Source organism: Tetrao urogallus, assembly GCF_951394365.1.
Source record: "Tetrao urogallus genome assembly, chromosome: 10".
Lineage (NCBI taxonomy): Eukaryota > Metazoa > Chordata > Aves > Galliformes > Phasianidae > Tetrao > Tetrao urogallus.
This window is the reverse complement of record NC_136823.1, coordinates 11,546,814-11,560,693: the sequence shown is the minus strand read 5'-3', so window position 1 is coordinate 11,560,693 and position 13,880 is coordinate 11,546,814. Positions and strand designations below refer to the sequence as shown.

General features: G+C 46.4%; 1 protein-coding gene across 1 annotated transcript in view; it reads right to left on the bottom strand.

The window, feature by feature from the left end:
- Positions 1-13,551, bottom strand: part of PLXNB1 (plexin B1) — a gene marked incomplete at both ends in the record, with an annotated part of 32,107 nt that extends 18,556 nt beyond the window's left edge. Inside the window, 10 exons of the mRNA XM_079540170.1 lie at positions 484-609; positions 999-1,856; positions 1,997-2,105; positions 2,194-2,302; positions 5,151-5,307; positions 5,977-6,109; positions 6,786-6,886; positions 8,237-8,365; positions 8,529-8,711; positions 12,418-13,551. Coding sequence (XP_079396296.1) covers positions 484-609; positions 999-1,856; positions 1,997-2,105; positions 2,194-2,302; positions 5,151-5,307; positions 5,977-6,109; positions 6,786-6,886; positions 8,237-8,365; positions 8,529-8,711; positions 12,418-13,551 — 3,039 coding nt within the window. The remainder of the gene's footprint in view (positions 1-483; positions 610-998; positions 1,857-1,996; positions 2,106-2,193; positions 2,303-5,150; positions 5,308-5,976; positions 6,110-6,785; positions 6,887-8,236; positions 8,366-8,528; positions 8,712-12,417) is intronic.
- Positions 13,552-13,880: the final 329 nt, after the last annotated feature.

Sequence of the window (13,880 nt, the reverse complement as noted above, 5' to 3'; positions counted from 1 at the left end):
CTGGGAATGAAGCTTTCCAGGGCCGGTTTTCCCCACCATGGAAGCTTCAGGTACAACAGGAATAGCCACATCAGCATTACCAGTCCAGAAAGGAAGGAGAACAGATGATCTGTATTTTGTTTGTGGAGACAGAAACAGCTAGCAGAGATTCAGCAGAAAGTTATTCCAAGAACTGCCATCTGCACTGCAGCACAGGTGCACCTTAATGCAAATACTTTCAGACCCCCAGCAGGTTGGTGCACACCTGTGGTCTCCCTTTTTCTGCTCGCCCTCCTACCCAGCAAGAAACCCAAGTACAAAATTGCTTATTCACAGCAGTCAGGCACTCCTCTAGCTGTTTTTTTGCTAGAACACAGGAAAAACCTCAGCAGAGCCACAACTTTCTTAGACAATTATTTTTAGCAGTCCAGTGGATTGGTTGCCCAAACAGTGCTCTGCACTAATATGGTTTCTCAATGCTAATGTGAAATAGCAGCTAACTACCCGGTAAAGGTGGAAGTTCTTTCCAAGCAGGGTTATCTTCCTCGCCACATTGACTGGAAACAGTGAAGATCCCTGGATTCCTTGCACACAGGGACATGCACCAGGACCCCAACTAAGCTCTTCATTCTGGAAATAAACACAGCATCTTTAGAGAAAGAGATTTCCACACCTCTCATACAGGAAATCAAAGAAACAATAGGCCAACAGAGAAGCAAAGCCTGTCTGGACAAAGAAACATCTGTGCGAGTTACAAGAAAGCGATGCACAAGCCTGAAGTAGTGAATAGCAGAAAGCTGTGAATATCCTGGACATCACAGCAGCTGCCACCTTCAGATCAGCAGCATTTCTACAAGGCCTGGGAACTTCAGATTGCCACTTCTCATCCCACACATTACAGTGGTCACCTACTTTCTCAGAAAGCACAACTTCTACATGCTGAAACATCAGACCAGCAAATCCCATCAAACTTTCCAATAAGTACAGCTTAAACTGTAAAAGCAGATTCTGCAGCTTACCTCCCAGAATCCAGGGGCATCATACTGATAGTCAAGGTCAGGGTGGAGGATCCTAGGTAAGTCAGGGACATCCCTCTCTGAAGAATCACCATCACCCGATAAAAGAGTAGAAGCAGAGAAGGGAGATGTGTCGTTTTCAGCCTGCAGCAAATCCATCCAATCCTCTGTGTCCTGGAGCTCCGTGTCCTCCCCCAGCAGCGAATCTTGGGGAGCTGATGGTGGAGGATCTGATGCAGGTATTTCAGTTCCCAGCACGGCAGGAGAGTCATTAGAGGTAGAAGGGTCCTCTAGCATCTGGCCAGGGGTTTGGGGAGATGGGATGGCAGATGTCAGGGCCTCCGTGGTAGGAAAAGAACTCAGAGGCCATCTGAAACTGGTGACATGAGGGGAAGGTGTCACTGCTGGAGAAGATGTGAACAGAGGAGAAGCTGCTACAGTGGTAGGTGGCTCAGTGTGCCATGGCTCCTGGGCAGTGGAGGGCCCTATGGTTGGCAAGGCTGCATGATCCACATTTTTGCCTGGGCTGGTGAAAATAGATGCAGCAGGAGAAGCTGTGCCTGGCAGAGTGACAGCAGGTTTGTCTGCTGGTGGTGGCAGGGGATGTTCTGTGATGGCCTGGAGAGATGCTGCTTCAGCTGAAAGTGTTGAGTACGGGTTGCTAATGATTTCTGTAGACTCAGTCATTGAATTGGAGGCAGCAGAGAATGTGATGTGGTTGGGCTCTGTGGGGGGCACAGTGCTTGATACTGCATGCACAGGGGGAGTGATGGGTTTTACGGCCACCGTTGGGGCTACGGTAGTGGACTTAGTGAGGGGAGCTGCTGAAGAAGGGAACACACTTGAAGTTGGGATCTGGGCCTGAAGAAAAACAATATGGCAGGGTAAGAGAAAAGTAATAACACAGAATAAAACCCAAGCACAAAACCACTCCATACAGTCCCCACAGCTATGTGCAGAAGAGGAAGCTTCACCACTAAAAGAGTGAGTAGGAGACGCACCCTTTCATTGTAGATAATGGTTCCTTCTTCACAGGCTGCTTTGTGGGTGCAGAGGTGCTGCTGGACGCACCAGTTGCATCCCCAGGGACTGCTCACACACTTCTGGCACCTGGAACAGTGATAGAAAAGTAGTTTCTATGCTGATCCAGGGCAGCCACCCTCCCTAGAACCACAGACAAGAAAAAGCAGGTGCTCACGGTGCTGATTTCCATAGCAGGGCCACTGCAGCACAATCATAGAAAGAGAAGTCCACAGAAGCAATGAAGATGTCATGGAAACGCACTACAAGCTTTATGGTGACATGATCTGAAAGTGAAAATAAAAATTTCTTAGAAATGGTGCCACTCAGAGTGCCACTGTTAAAAGACACAGCACGCTCTACGGAAGACGCTTGTCAAACCTGGAGACAGATTCCCTTCCATGCTGCTAGCATCTCTATCACTAGATTACCCTATGGACACTAAGAACAGGTTGGACAAGTTTATCGGGGTAGTTTATGACAGCTCTTGCCAACCCTTGGAAGGAAGATGACTGAAGATCGCTCTAGATTTGCTGCAACTCCACTGTCACCTCTGTGTGACGTGAAGAGGTGACATTCCAGGCTCAGAGATGATTGTCGTCATTTGTGATCCAAAGGAAAACCCAACCCTTGGAACCAACATGTGCTTCACATGCAGTTATCACCTCGAGATCTTTGTTTTTATGGCCAGACTGAGAGGTGAGTCAGTGACTTCACAAGACCTGTAAACTCACCTGCAATGACCAAAGACTTATCTGTTTTAAACCTATGTCTCATGTTAACTACAAGCTTCAGGACAGCTTTTCTCTTTGGGAAAAGAATTATCATTGCTTTGTAATAGATCAAATAACTGCAGGAATGGTCATAGCTAACTATCTCTGAGAGCATGAACCTGAGGGAGATGTTTTGCATATGGCAGTTACAAAAATGCCAATTAACCTCATTTCAAACAAATGCCCTCAACCTTAAAACTGAACATTAGATTTCTAACTAATGGAAACATATTGCATGCTCTGCCCAACTCCAGGAGCTGCCCTTTGTCCAAGATAATTCATTACAAAAACAAGTAACAAGAAGGTTGCCTATCCTTCCTCTAAGAGAGTTCAGACTTGTTTTTGCATATAAAAATACATTCATTTGCAAAAGTCTGGAAGACAACGAAGTAGCTGTCCTGTCTGACAGAGGATCCCTCAGGCTTGAACTGGATTCCTAACAGGGTGACAAGAGAGACATGATGCCAGTAAAACAGGCAATGAGGTGTCACGAAAAGCCAGCAGTAAGAAAAAATATGGTATCACATGCTGCTGAAGGCAGGAGTCACCACAGTGCTGCCAGCTCCTATCGCTGTTACAAAGGTGACTGCATCTGGCAGTGCTGGAAGGGCCAACACCTCTCAGGATTTCAGGACTGATGCTGTATTTATTAATATTCTTTTCTCCAATTATTTGCCATGACTGCCAATGGTGCTGTTCAACAGCAGAGAAGGCAAGGTTGAGCACTTGCAAATTAAGAGATCTTGCTACCTACATGTAACTCGTCAGCAGTGACAGATGAGCCGTATGCAACCTCTACAGTAAAGCTGAAAAGAGGAAAATATTTTAGCAAGCTGGGAAAAGCTTTTTAGTAAGAATAGGAAAATACCAGTGTACGAGGCTCTAATGACATCTCATTTAGAAAATTGTATAGTTCTGATTACCAACTTCAAATTACTCTTAGCAGAGTATAAAAATAGCACAAAGAAGGGCTGCAAATACAGTGAAGAAGAGAGAAAACCTAAGTAACAACAAATACGAAGAGAAGGTTGGCACAGTTAACACAGCAAAACCCTTCTAGGAGCACTTGGCCATAGTTCACTGACTGAAAGAGCTCCTACAGAAGCAGAAGGACAACACAGATAAGATTCCTGGATGGTTCTTGTCGGATAAGCTCAGGTTAGAAAATAGAAGCAGGCTGCTTCAGAGAAGCAAGATGAAAATAATGTAGGTAAAACACTTAATTGTTGAAGTAAAAGCAAGATTGGCTTATAAAGGAGCTGCTAAAAGGATCTGAAGTGTAGAATAGTGAAAACTAGACTGTGGATTTACCTTTATGACCTTCACAGTTTAAATTCAGGTCAATGTTTGCTATCTAAATGGCAAAACCAATCCCGTTCACTTTGCCTGCAGTAACAGGGCACGAAGCCTCTCTCTGTGCCTGACTCAAAAGGACACCTGGTTGGTTTATTCCACGCAGCATGAAAGCCAGCAGACAAATACCAAAAAATCAAGGTGTCTGAACAACAGAGCTGGCTTGGTTCTGCTGTCATGTTACGACCACGGAGATGGTTTCAGACCTACCAGACAGCTGTGCAGGTACATGGCAGAACCTCTACAGCTAGTCAGGTGATTTGTGTGGACTGCTTCCCAGCCAGCACCTGCTTTACTTCAGCTGAACAAGTTCTCTGAAGAGAGCAGCTCATCAGAGCTCACACCAACAGGCTGGGGAACATCCAACACACAGGCCATAGACAGAGAACCTTCTAGGTGCTTTGGAGTGGCCAATTAGCAATACTTAGAGATTGTTGTTTATAGTAACAGCCTGACTGTATTTTCTGAGGTTTTGCTGCATTGCAGATTCATTTCTAATCTTTTTTAATGGCCGTGGGTCCCTTCTTCACTTTTCTGACAGGTATTTTCTTCTTCCATTCATGTGTGGATTTTGAAAAGGTTTACTTTTTTTTTATTTTTTATTTTTTTTTATAATTTTATAATCAAACTTTGCTTGCTAAGAAAAGGAAAGAAAAAGCAGCAGCGTTTAAGTCAGCTCTCTCCAGATTTATGACAAATGCTGCCAAACCAGCTACCACTCCAGACTGCATTTCAGATCATATTCAGATTGTCACAAAACCCTTCAAGGGGGAGCTCCTTTCCAACCACCAGAATTTGGCACTGGAATCTGGCAACAGCCCAGAATAGCACAGGATGTGCGTGACACACAAGTAGCAAGCAAATAGACATTATGACAGAATGAAATGAACACCTGGTGACAGACCATGCACATCCATCGCTGCGAATCCTGGCACTCTGACCCAAAATGTACTTTCTCTTGACAATGCTATCTGAGCTTATCATGCCCCATTTAAAGCATTTCACTGACCTGCTCCTGCTGGCAAGGCTGGTGTTTGGTTGGGATCTGGTGAAGGACACATGATTCCTGACTCTGTCAGAACTGCTGAGCTTTCATAATCTTGAAAGTAACATGAGTAAAATTCTTCCTCATGCAGAGAAGGTAAGTCTGAGATAGCCAGGAATATCTGCCAATTCAATAGCATACAGTAAATACTCCGTTCTCCAAAACATTCTTCTAGTTCATCTAATATTCTGGTTCTACTTTTTCAAAGCAAGAGCCCCATAAAGCAGTTATCTACACACACATCCATTTTTCTATCTTTTCGGGCTGGCTGCTTCACCCATCATCTCCTGCCATTCGCCCACTGAACTTGGCACCCACCAAGGAAAGGGCAATTTCTCCCCTTTGCTCAAGTCTTTAGCAAAAGACAGATTCTAGTCATGCCCTAACAGACTTTAAAACACTGCCATACTTCAGCTTTTCTGCCAGGTCTCTGGTGCCAGATTGAAGCCCTACATTTGGGTAGCTCCTTTTAGATCTTCCTAGAGAATATCAGTAGAGTCAGAAACACTCTGAACTCACAGACAGAAGCACATAACAGATATCAAGCCAAGGAAGATCCTCACTCAAGCAGCCATCGAATACTCCAGAATACCTAGTAACTTTCTTTTAAGAAACAAGGACATTCAGATTTATAGGAAAAACAATTATATTTCCTGAGACTGCCAACTTAAATTCCTCATGTGAGGCAGACATGCTTGAAAGCACCAGAAAGACTTGTGGGCCCTTACAATTTTGCAGGGGACTCTTTCTATGTGCTTGAAGATTATCAGAGAGAATCATCATTGCTCACATTTCTCTTTTCCTCTCGGCTGATATTGGCTGGAGTTAGTGACTGGACAGAGAGACACTGCTGTGTAGAGTTGAAGCTCCAGAGCCACTGCTCACTCAATCCAGACCTCAAGCACTCCGAGCGACGGCTGCACCTGCAGAGAAACAGCAGAAAGCCCTAGCAGAGATCTGCACAGCCCTAGCAGGGCACACATCCAACCCCTAAGCCCATGCTGGCTGTCTGAAACCCTTGCTAGATTCTCAGAGAAGCTGCTAAACGAGCCATGAAGTCCCATCCTCTCACCACCTTCCATAGCAAAGGATGAGCCGTAACCAGCTGCCAGTTACGGCTTCAAGGGCCATAAATCAGGTCCTGGGGCATTTCACATGGAGACAGCCAGCAAGCAGATAGACATGCTGGGACAAACCATTTCTTGTGAAGCAATATCAGAAGGGGAGCAAGAAGTAAAAAAGCACCAAGTACAACAGAGACACCAGAAGAAGTGACGAAATTTGTAGAGGGGCAGTTTGAGCTGCAGTCAGCCTAAAACCTGGCTGAAGTCCTCTGGACAGGAACATTGTGAGTGACCAAAGATCCAGAAAGCAACTGAAAGACAATACTGTGCAACTGTGACTTATAGAGGTGCTTTAGAAGTGCAGACAGAAGAACGGTAAATCAGAATGAATTTGTAGGCCAAATATATCCCACAAAGGAGCTAAAAATAAACCCAGACACTAGACATATATATGGGGACACTGACACTGGAAGAGAGTAAATGGGGACAATTCCCAAGCATTATTCCTCCAAAACCCAAGCAGGATTCATCTTACCGTCCCTGAAGGACACACCAGCCACAGTAAGGATCCTCCAGCGCCAGACAGGACTCGCAGTCTGAGTGCAGGGAGCACTCCAGTATGGGAACTTTTAGCACCTGCCAGGAAAAGAGATCTTTGAAATCAGAGCACACACAAAGCAGGCCCCAGAACTACAGCTACTTCTGCCTAGCTAGTTAGGTCCCATTATCAGCATACCACTGAAATTTCAGGCTAATTCCTAGTACTGCACAGAACTGAAGAAAAAGGAAGACATTCCCAAAGCCTGCCTGATGCCTATTTTACATACTAAGGAAGGACACTAACTTCAAGCTCTGCAGAGACACTGAGGCAAACAGCACACTGCTGAAACATTATCCATGACATTCCTTGCAAGAACACTTTATTTAGTGATAAATAACAAACAGTGCCATTTGCTTTTTTGTTTTTCTGGACTGTGTCATCAGAGGCTGTGTACTGACAGCCCACCATGCTGAAGCTGGACATGGTAGCTCCAGCGGAGGGCTCTGAAAGCACCTGCCCCACTGCCCAGCTCTATCTGGCAGAGCTGCCGCTTGGAGTGAAAGTAGAGCAGTCGGCTCTCAGCAAAGTGGAGCACAACCTTGCAGCATTTGGGGTAAGCTTGACTTGCAGCACGTGCCTGCCTTAACTGACCATCCTTGCTGATTTCTGCCTTTCGCCTTTCTTTAAATCAGCTGCTACATGTCAGCTACTGTGCTGTCAGTCACTTTAAACTATCATCTTCTAATCCTCAACCTATTACTTTTGCTAAGTATATCATGAATTTTGCATTTTTTTTTAATTGACAGAACAATTACTCATAGGGATGTACTTCAGATTTCCCCTCATCATCTTCCACTCAGATTTCACACAGATTTCAGCTCCTCCTTTGAAGTATTACAAAATTTGAGCATCTCAAACTGCACATGAGGGTTTGAATGAAGGGAAGCAGTGGTTTTCAAGCACATTCTTATTTTCAGTTTGCCCTTTCTTTCAGACAGAGTAACACAGGGGTTGCTTTCATTTTGCTATGAGGATCCTTTTCTTTCTAGCTCAAGAAGCTGATCTGAGCATTCAGCAAATCCTCCCAAATAAAATACCCACAGCTCAATTTTCCACCCAGCAACCCCAGCAATCACAGTGCTGCTTCTCCTGCTGCCACCGGACACAAAAGGAATTAGAGAAGGCTGAAGAAGAAGAGGAAAGGTGCCTTGCATGGTTCCTTACACAGCTTGCTTTTATCTGTAAAACTCATCACACGATCACTGCTGAAACAAGGCAGCCTGACCAACTTATGAAAACATATGTGCCATGGATTAAAACCAGAATGTTACCAGAATGGGTAAAACCTCTGCCACATTTCTCAAGACTCCTCCACTCCCTTCAGCAGTTTGTCTGGAACTCAAATCCCATCAGCTCTTCTGTGGAAGGGATTTAATTGCTCTTACCATTGACTGGGTCATGACGAAGAGGTGCTCCTGCAACTGGTCGAACAGCAGGTCTCCACTCACCATGCTGTTCAACTGGATAGCTAAAGAAGCATAGATGTGTGCATCTCCCATTGCTCCTAAATACACCTGCAAGACAGTCACAGCAGTATACAGGCAAAGTATCAGAATAGGAGTGGGAGACATCTGTCCTACCCAAGGAATTACAGAAGAACTGACATTGCTTTTCCTGGCACCCCCCACCTGAGCGTCCTTGATTAGTTTTACCCTCTTTGTTGCATCCAGACCGTACCTTATGCAGTCTCCCCCTGCTGTCTCCTAGAAAAGCAATGGTGTGGCCATCTTCCACATTCACTGCCACAGCTGTCAGTCGGGACTCTGTTGTCTCCAGGAGAGGGGCTGCTTCCAAGGGGACCCGGCTGGCCATGGGGCTGGGAGTGTGGTCAGAGCCACAGGGGTACGCATACAGGGTGTCCTTTGGGGGAGTGAAAAGGACAGGGAGATCAGTACCCAAACCGAAAGGATACAAAGAACATTATCACCCTCCACCCCTCCCATCCTCTCTTCTGTCTCTCACAGAGGTGAATTTAGTTTTGCATCTCCAGGCTTTTTGATGAGAGTAGCAAACAGCTTCTAATAATTAGTTAAGGTACATTGGTTGTTTGTAGCCTAACAGAATCCTGCAGATATTCCACTTGAGTTTATTCAGCGTAACAGATGTATTGCTAAGGAAATGCACCTAAATTCTGCTTAAGAGCCAACTCCAAAAAGCGTTCCTGCTGAACACTGCCACGGCACAGCTTTGGGGAAGCCTTGATGCATTTTTCAGAAAACAACAACCAACAACCAAGATGAAAATGCCAGCTTCTGGTGCCAAATGGAATCAGCTGCCCACGTCACCAGCATTACGTCCAACAGTTAGCACAGTTCTGTTGTATCACTCACGAATTCCAGGTCTGAGGTGGAGCCCCCAGAACCAGGACAGACATGAACACAGGGTGGAACACAGCCTGCTCCAAAGAGCTACACACAAAACCTGTGCAGTGCGTGCAGCCAGAGACCCACAAAACACAAACAAATCCTCTCTGCACACTGCTGCAATTCTTTCTAGCTCTGTCAGACTTCTGAAAATTAACTCCACAGCACTGTGCAAAAACAGTCATCCCTCTGTTCCAGCCAGATCCCTCCCAGTACCCACCAAAGCGTCACTTGCTGAATTCTAAAGGAAAGAATAAAAGCTGCCAACTTATTTGCTATTCGTACGTGTAGAAAGGAGATGCTTCATTTTTTTCCCTAAATAACGGCACAATCTGTGTAGGACAGTTTCTCTGTTGCTTCTTGACACCTCGCTTGGTGCCTAGTTTAACATCAGAGTATCCTTTGATACTATTAAACCTACCATTTTTAATCAATTAGAGGCTTGTCTTCAAACAATGCTAGTGTATAAAAGCTGATTTTCACCATGGGATCACCATGGATAATATCTTCCTCCTCCTCCATAGCTCTATATTTTCACTGAGGTATTACTGGGCAGCTCCCACCAACCCAGTTCCCCTTGCTCCAGGCAGCAAGGCTGGATTTATACAGCCCCAGTTCCTGTAAGATTTAATAGGAAGTGAGCCATTGCCAGATGTCCACACTCAAAGGCATGAAGCCTTTGTTTAGAATGGGATTCTAGATATTTTTTGTAAGCTTTGTATCAATTTAGACAAACGCTGGAACCAAAAATATCTCATTACTAGAGGCTGATTTTTCAAAGTCTGCTTTAATAAAATGGATACAAGACAGAAATGGTTGTATATCCCATCTGTGCCCAGCGCTGCTGCTGCCCACACGTGATGCTGGGGGAATTCACTGCACACTGAGGGTCGGCTGCTACAGAACAAGGTGACCGTGCGAGCTCTCCCAGCGCTGGCACAGCCTGCCCATCACCTCCCTGGGACTGTCAGCAGTGCAAGTTAATCACAGGCTAGAGCTGAAACACTTTCTGTGCCATGGGATTAAGACCATGATAATTGTATATAAGCACTTTGTAAACTTACATAGAAGCTGTGTGAATTGTTTTTGGTGAATAGCATCTTGGCAATGCAGTAGCAAATACTCCACAGGAATCACCCAGCATCATAGTGCCACAGAGCAAGTTTGGAGTGCCCAGACCAAAGCTGAATTCTGGTGTTTGCTTCCTACCTTTCACACGTGAGAAGCAACAACGGGGCAAACCTGTACTGATTCATGATAAGGATGGAAAGCTTGATGCAAAAAGAAAAGCTGTGTATCTTGAAAACTACACCCTGGGAAGACATGCAGCCTCACAGGAACCTGCTTCACAAGTCCAATTATCAAGGCACCAACAGCATCTACCATCTCCTGCATCTGGAGACAAATAGGAAAGTGGATACACTTTCAGATCTCCAGCAAACCAGAGCTAGTTCCAGAAGTCTTTATAAAAAAACCAAGTGTTTGTTCCAGCAGAAGAGATGGCACTGAGCTGTACAACTCAATGCTAGCCTCCCCCTCCGCTCTTAAAACAAGGAGACAGCGCTGCGGAAAAGAGCATACCTTGTGCTGGTTTGGAGGCAGAAAAACATGAAATTAATTAGCATTATTCCCATAGAAAGCACAAGCTGCCACCATTGAAACTAATAAAATGCATAAAATGCTCATTGACAGCCGCTTCCACTTAGTGCTGAATGGAGCAGGCTGGAGCTGGCACAGCCCCCCGCGTGTTGTTAGATACAATCTTAACGACAACCGCTACCATGGGCTGAATGGTGAGGGATAAAGTTTGTTAGGACGCTCACATAGCATTGGACACACTTGTTAATAAGATGCTACAGTTCAGCCAGCCCACCAGTGCCAAAGCACGCAGCTGGGGCCTGGGATCACGTGCCAGGAATCACACAGCACAGCCTGGCTTCTGCTCCCACCCTGTGCACCCACTTCACCGCTGGACTAAACAGGACAAGGGGACTCTCCGTGCTGCTTAGAAAAGCTGCTCATGCCAGGCTGACTGGAAATCCCCCAAACTGCTCTGAACTCATGATGATCCCTTCCATGCTGGCCTGCAGGGGACGTGCAGGACAGAGCTAAGGGTCAGTGAAAGCAGGGCATCACAGCCCAGTCAGTGTATTCTTCCTGACCTTACGTTTGTCCTGCTCCCAGCCTGCTCTTTACCCCTTGGTTGTCCCATAACTATTCTACAGTCTGCCTCAGCTGCCAAAACACAAACTATAATTTCAAAACTGGTTTTGGACCACACATCCAATTGCAGATATTCCCAAAGCTCTGTGGTACAGCTGTGCAGGAGGTTGGGAAGAGGAAGTTACCTTAAGTTACCGTTCTGCAGAAGGACAAGAAGACATAGTGCTCTGTTATGGACCAGCAATGCCCTCGGTGAAAACAGGTTACTCACAGCCATGGAACCTCATGCCAGGACACTGCATCCTGCCCCAGGAGAACGCTGCTGCTCTATGTTTGTGTCACTGTCCCTGCTATCACAGCACCAGCCAGCATGGCTGACAAACTGAAAGGGATTCAGGGTCACAGCCAACTTCCACTTTACATTTTTATCCTGCAATATCCCATCACGCCTTTGCCACAGAATTCAAGTTTTGCGTGCTCACTCCTTATTGCTCTGGAGAAGAGCCAGGTCAGGAAAAAGTCTTCCTGGTGTACAGAATTCTGCAGGACGAATGCAGTCTTCAGCAGGACAGGATTTTGCTAACTCTTGCATTCGATTTTTTTTGGTTGTCAGGTGCCCTTTCTTGGAAGCTGTTGTGAGACACACCTCAACCTAAGCAACAAGGACCCAGCACACCCCTTTAGATCAGGATGTGAAGATATTAAGAGCAACCTGAACTGCAGCTTCAGTGCTCTTGCCTGGTAATGCCACGAAACAAGCACCAGGTCCAGGTCACACCAGATGCCTTTCCCATTGCCACACACTGCACAAACCTGTCTACGCGAAGCAGAACACTGCAGCGGGAACAAGGCAGACCTGAGCTGGAATGCAAGAGCATTGCCTTGCTGCGGTAGCAAAGAAACAGTGAGCCCAGAGGCTTTTAGCCCAAGCAGATTTCATCACACAGCTGTGGGAAACAGGCTCACTCCAGGAGCACAAAGCAACACAAGAGTGTACTGCAGATTTCTCTTTACCCTGGCAAAGGTGCAAAGTCACTTACCGCTGGCAGCTGGACACAGTTGGAGCTGACATCATACTCAATGTACGCCACTTCTGTCCCGTCTTCTGACTTCCCATCTCTCATGTAGCACACATCCCTCGTCCAGTTGGTCAAGCGGTCCACCTCCTCCATGGCATAGATGCAGAGCGCAGACTCCTCGCTCAGTTTGCCTGAAGAAGCCTGCCAGGCAGAGAAGGCTGCAAACAGCACCTCCCCGTCAGTGTCCAGGTGCCCCTGGGCCAGGTCCTTCCCCGGCTGGGTGACGTAGGCCGCTTGCAGGAGGCTGTAAGTATTGGTTTTGCTCTGGCAGAGCAGAGGTAACTCCACGTACGAGTAATAATGAGAGTCATCCAAGCAGATTCGCGAGATGTAGGTCTTGTACTCGCGTGACTGAGACTTGAGGTCTCGGCGGTAGAAGAGGAAATAGACGCTCGAGCGGTAAGTGAAGGACTTAATGAAGTGGTGGTTGTACTCAGAGAGCCGCCCCACTGCCAGCTTGGCTGTTTCTTCGTAGGAGAAAATAGAGTGAGAGTCCATTGCTTGAACATCGCTGCCGTGGGCCCTGAGATTTCGGGTTGTAATGGGAGGAATCCCTCCTCCAACTCCTCGGCTAGTGTATCCCCGTCCCACAAACAGCAAGGGGACCTCATCCTTCGAGTAGGCTACGAGTCCCACAGTGGTAATATTGGGGTCATTGGCAGCAACATACTGAGTGTCACCGGGGCTCTCTGGTCGGAAGAGAACATGGTCAATGGAGGTGAGGCTCCTCTTCTCACAGATGCCCTGGTGCACGCTGCCACACACAATCAGCTCCTTCTGCACCGAGTTCACCAGAAGCAGCTTGTTGTGATTGTCAGTATGGTGTGCTTGAGGGCACTCCAGCTTTGAGACTGGGGGCAGACAATCTTTGCTGTCCAAAACTGGTCCAGTTTGAACCATGTTCTCCATCAGCAGGTCGGATGTCAGCTGAAAGAGAAAGTTGGTAGCCCCCAGGTAAATGGTCCCTGATTCTAAGTCCATGGACAGGTGGAGGAATTTTGTAGCGTTGCGTGAGAACGTGACATACTGCAGTCCCCTTGGAATTGCCACTCCCAAGAAACAGAGAACAGGAAGGAGGAACGTTCCCAGAGGCATGGTAAACACTCTGCAAGAGAGGAAAAGGTGTTATCACCACCCTGAAGCCAGAAATGTAGATTAATACACATCAAAATCCTCCAACAACACTCTTAGGAAAGTTGGGCAAAGAGGACAGGGATAACCAGAAGGGACAGAACTAGACACACAGTCAACATGGGGCGTTTGTGGAGAAGAAAAGAACTCGCAAACAAACAAAATCCAGAAAGACACCGTACAATAGAATCTATTTGATCATCAAGATGAGAGGCACAGCATCTTCAGGAGAAGCTGGATTACTGTGAATAATGCTCTACAAGTCTCTCCCAGAGCCTGATGGGGTGTACTGG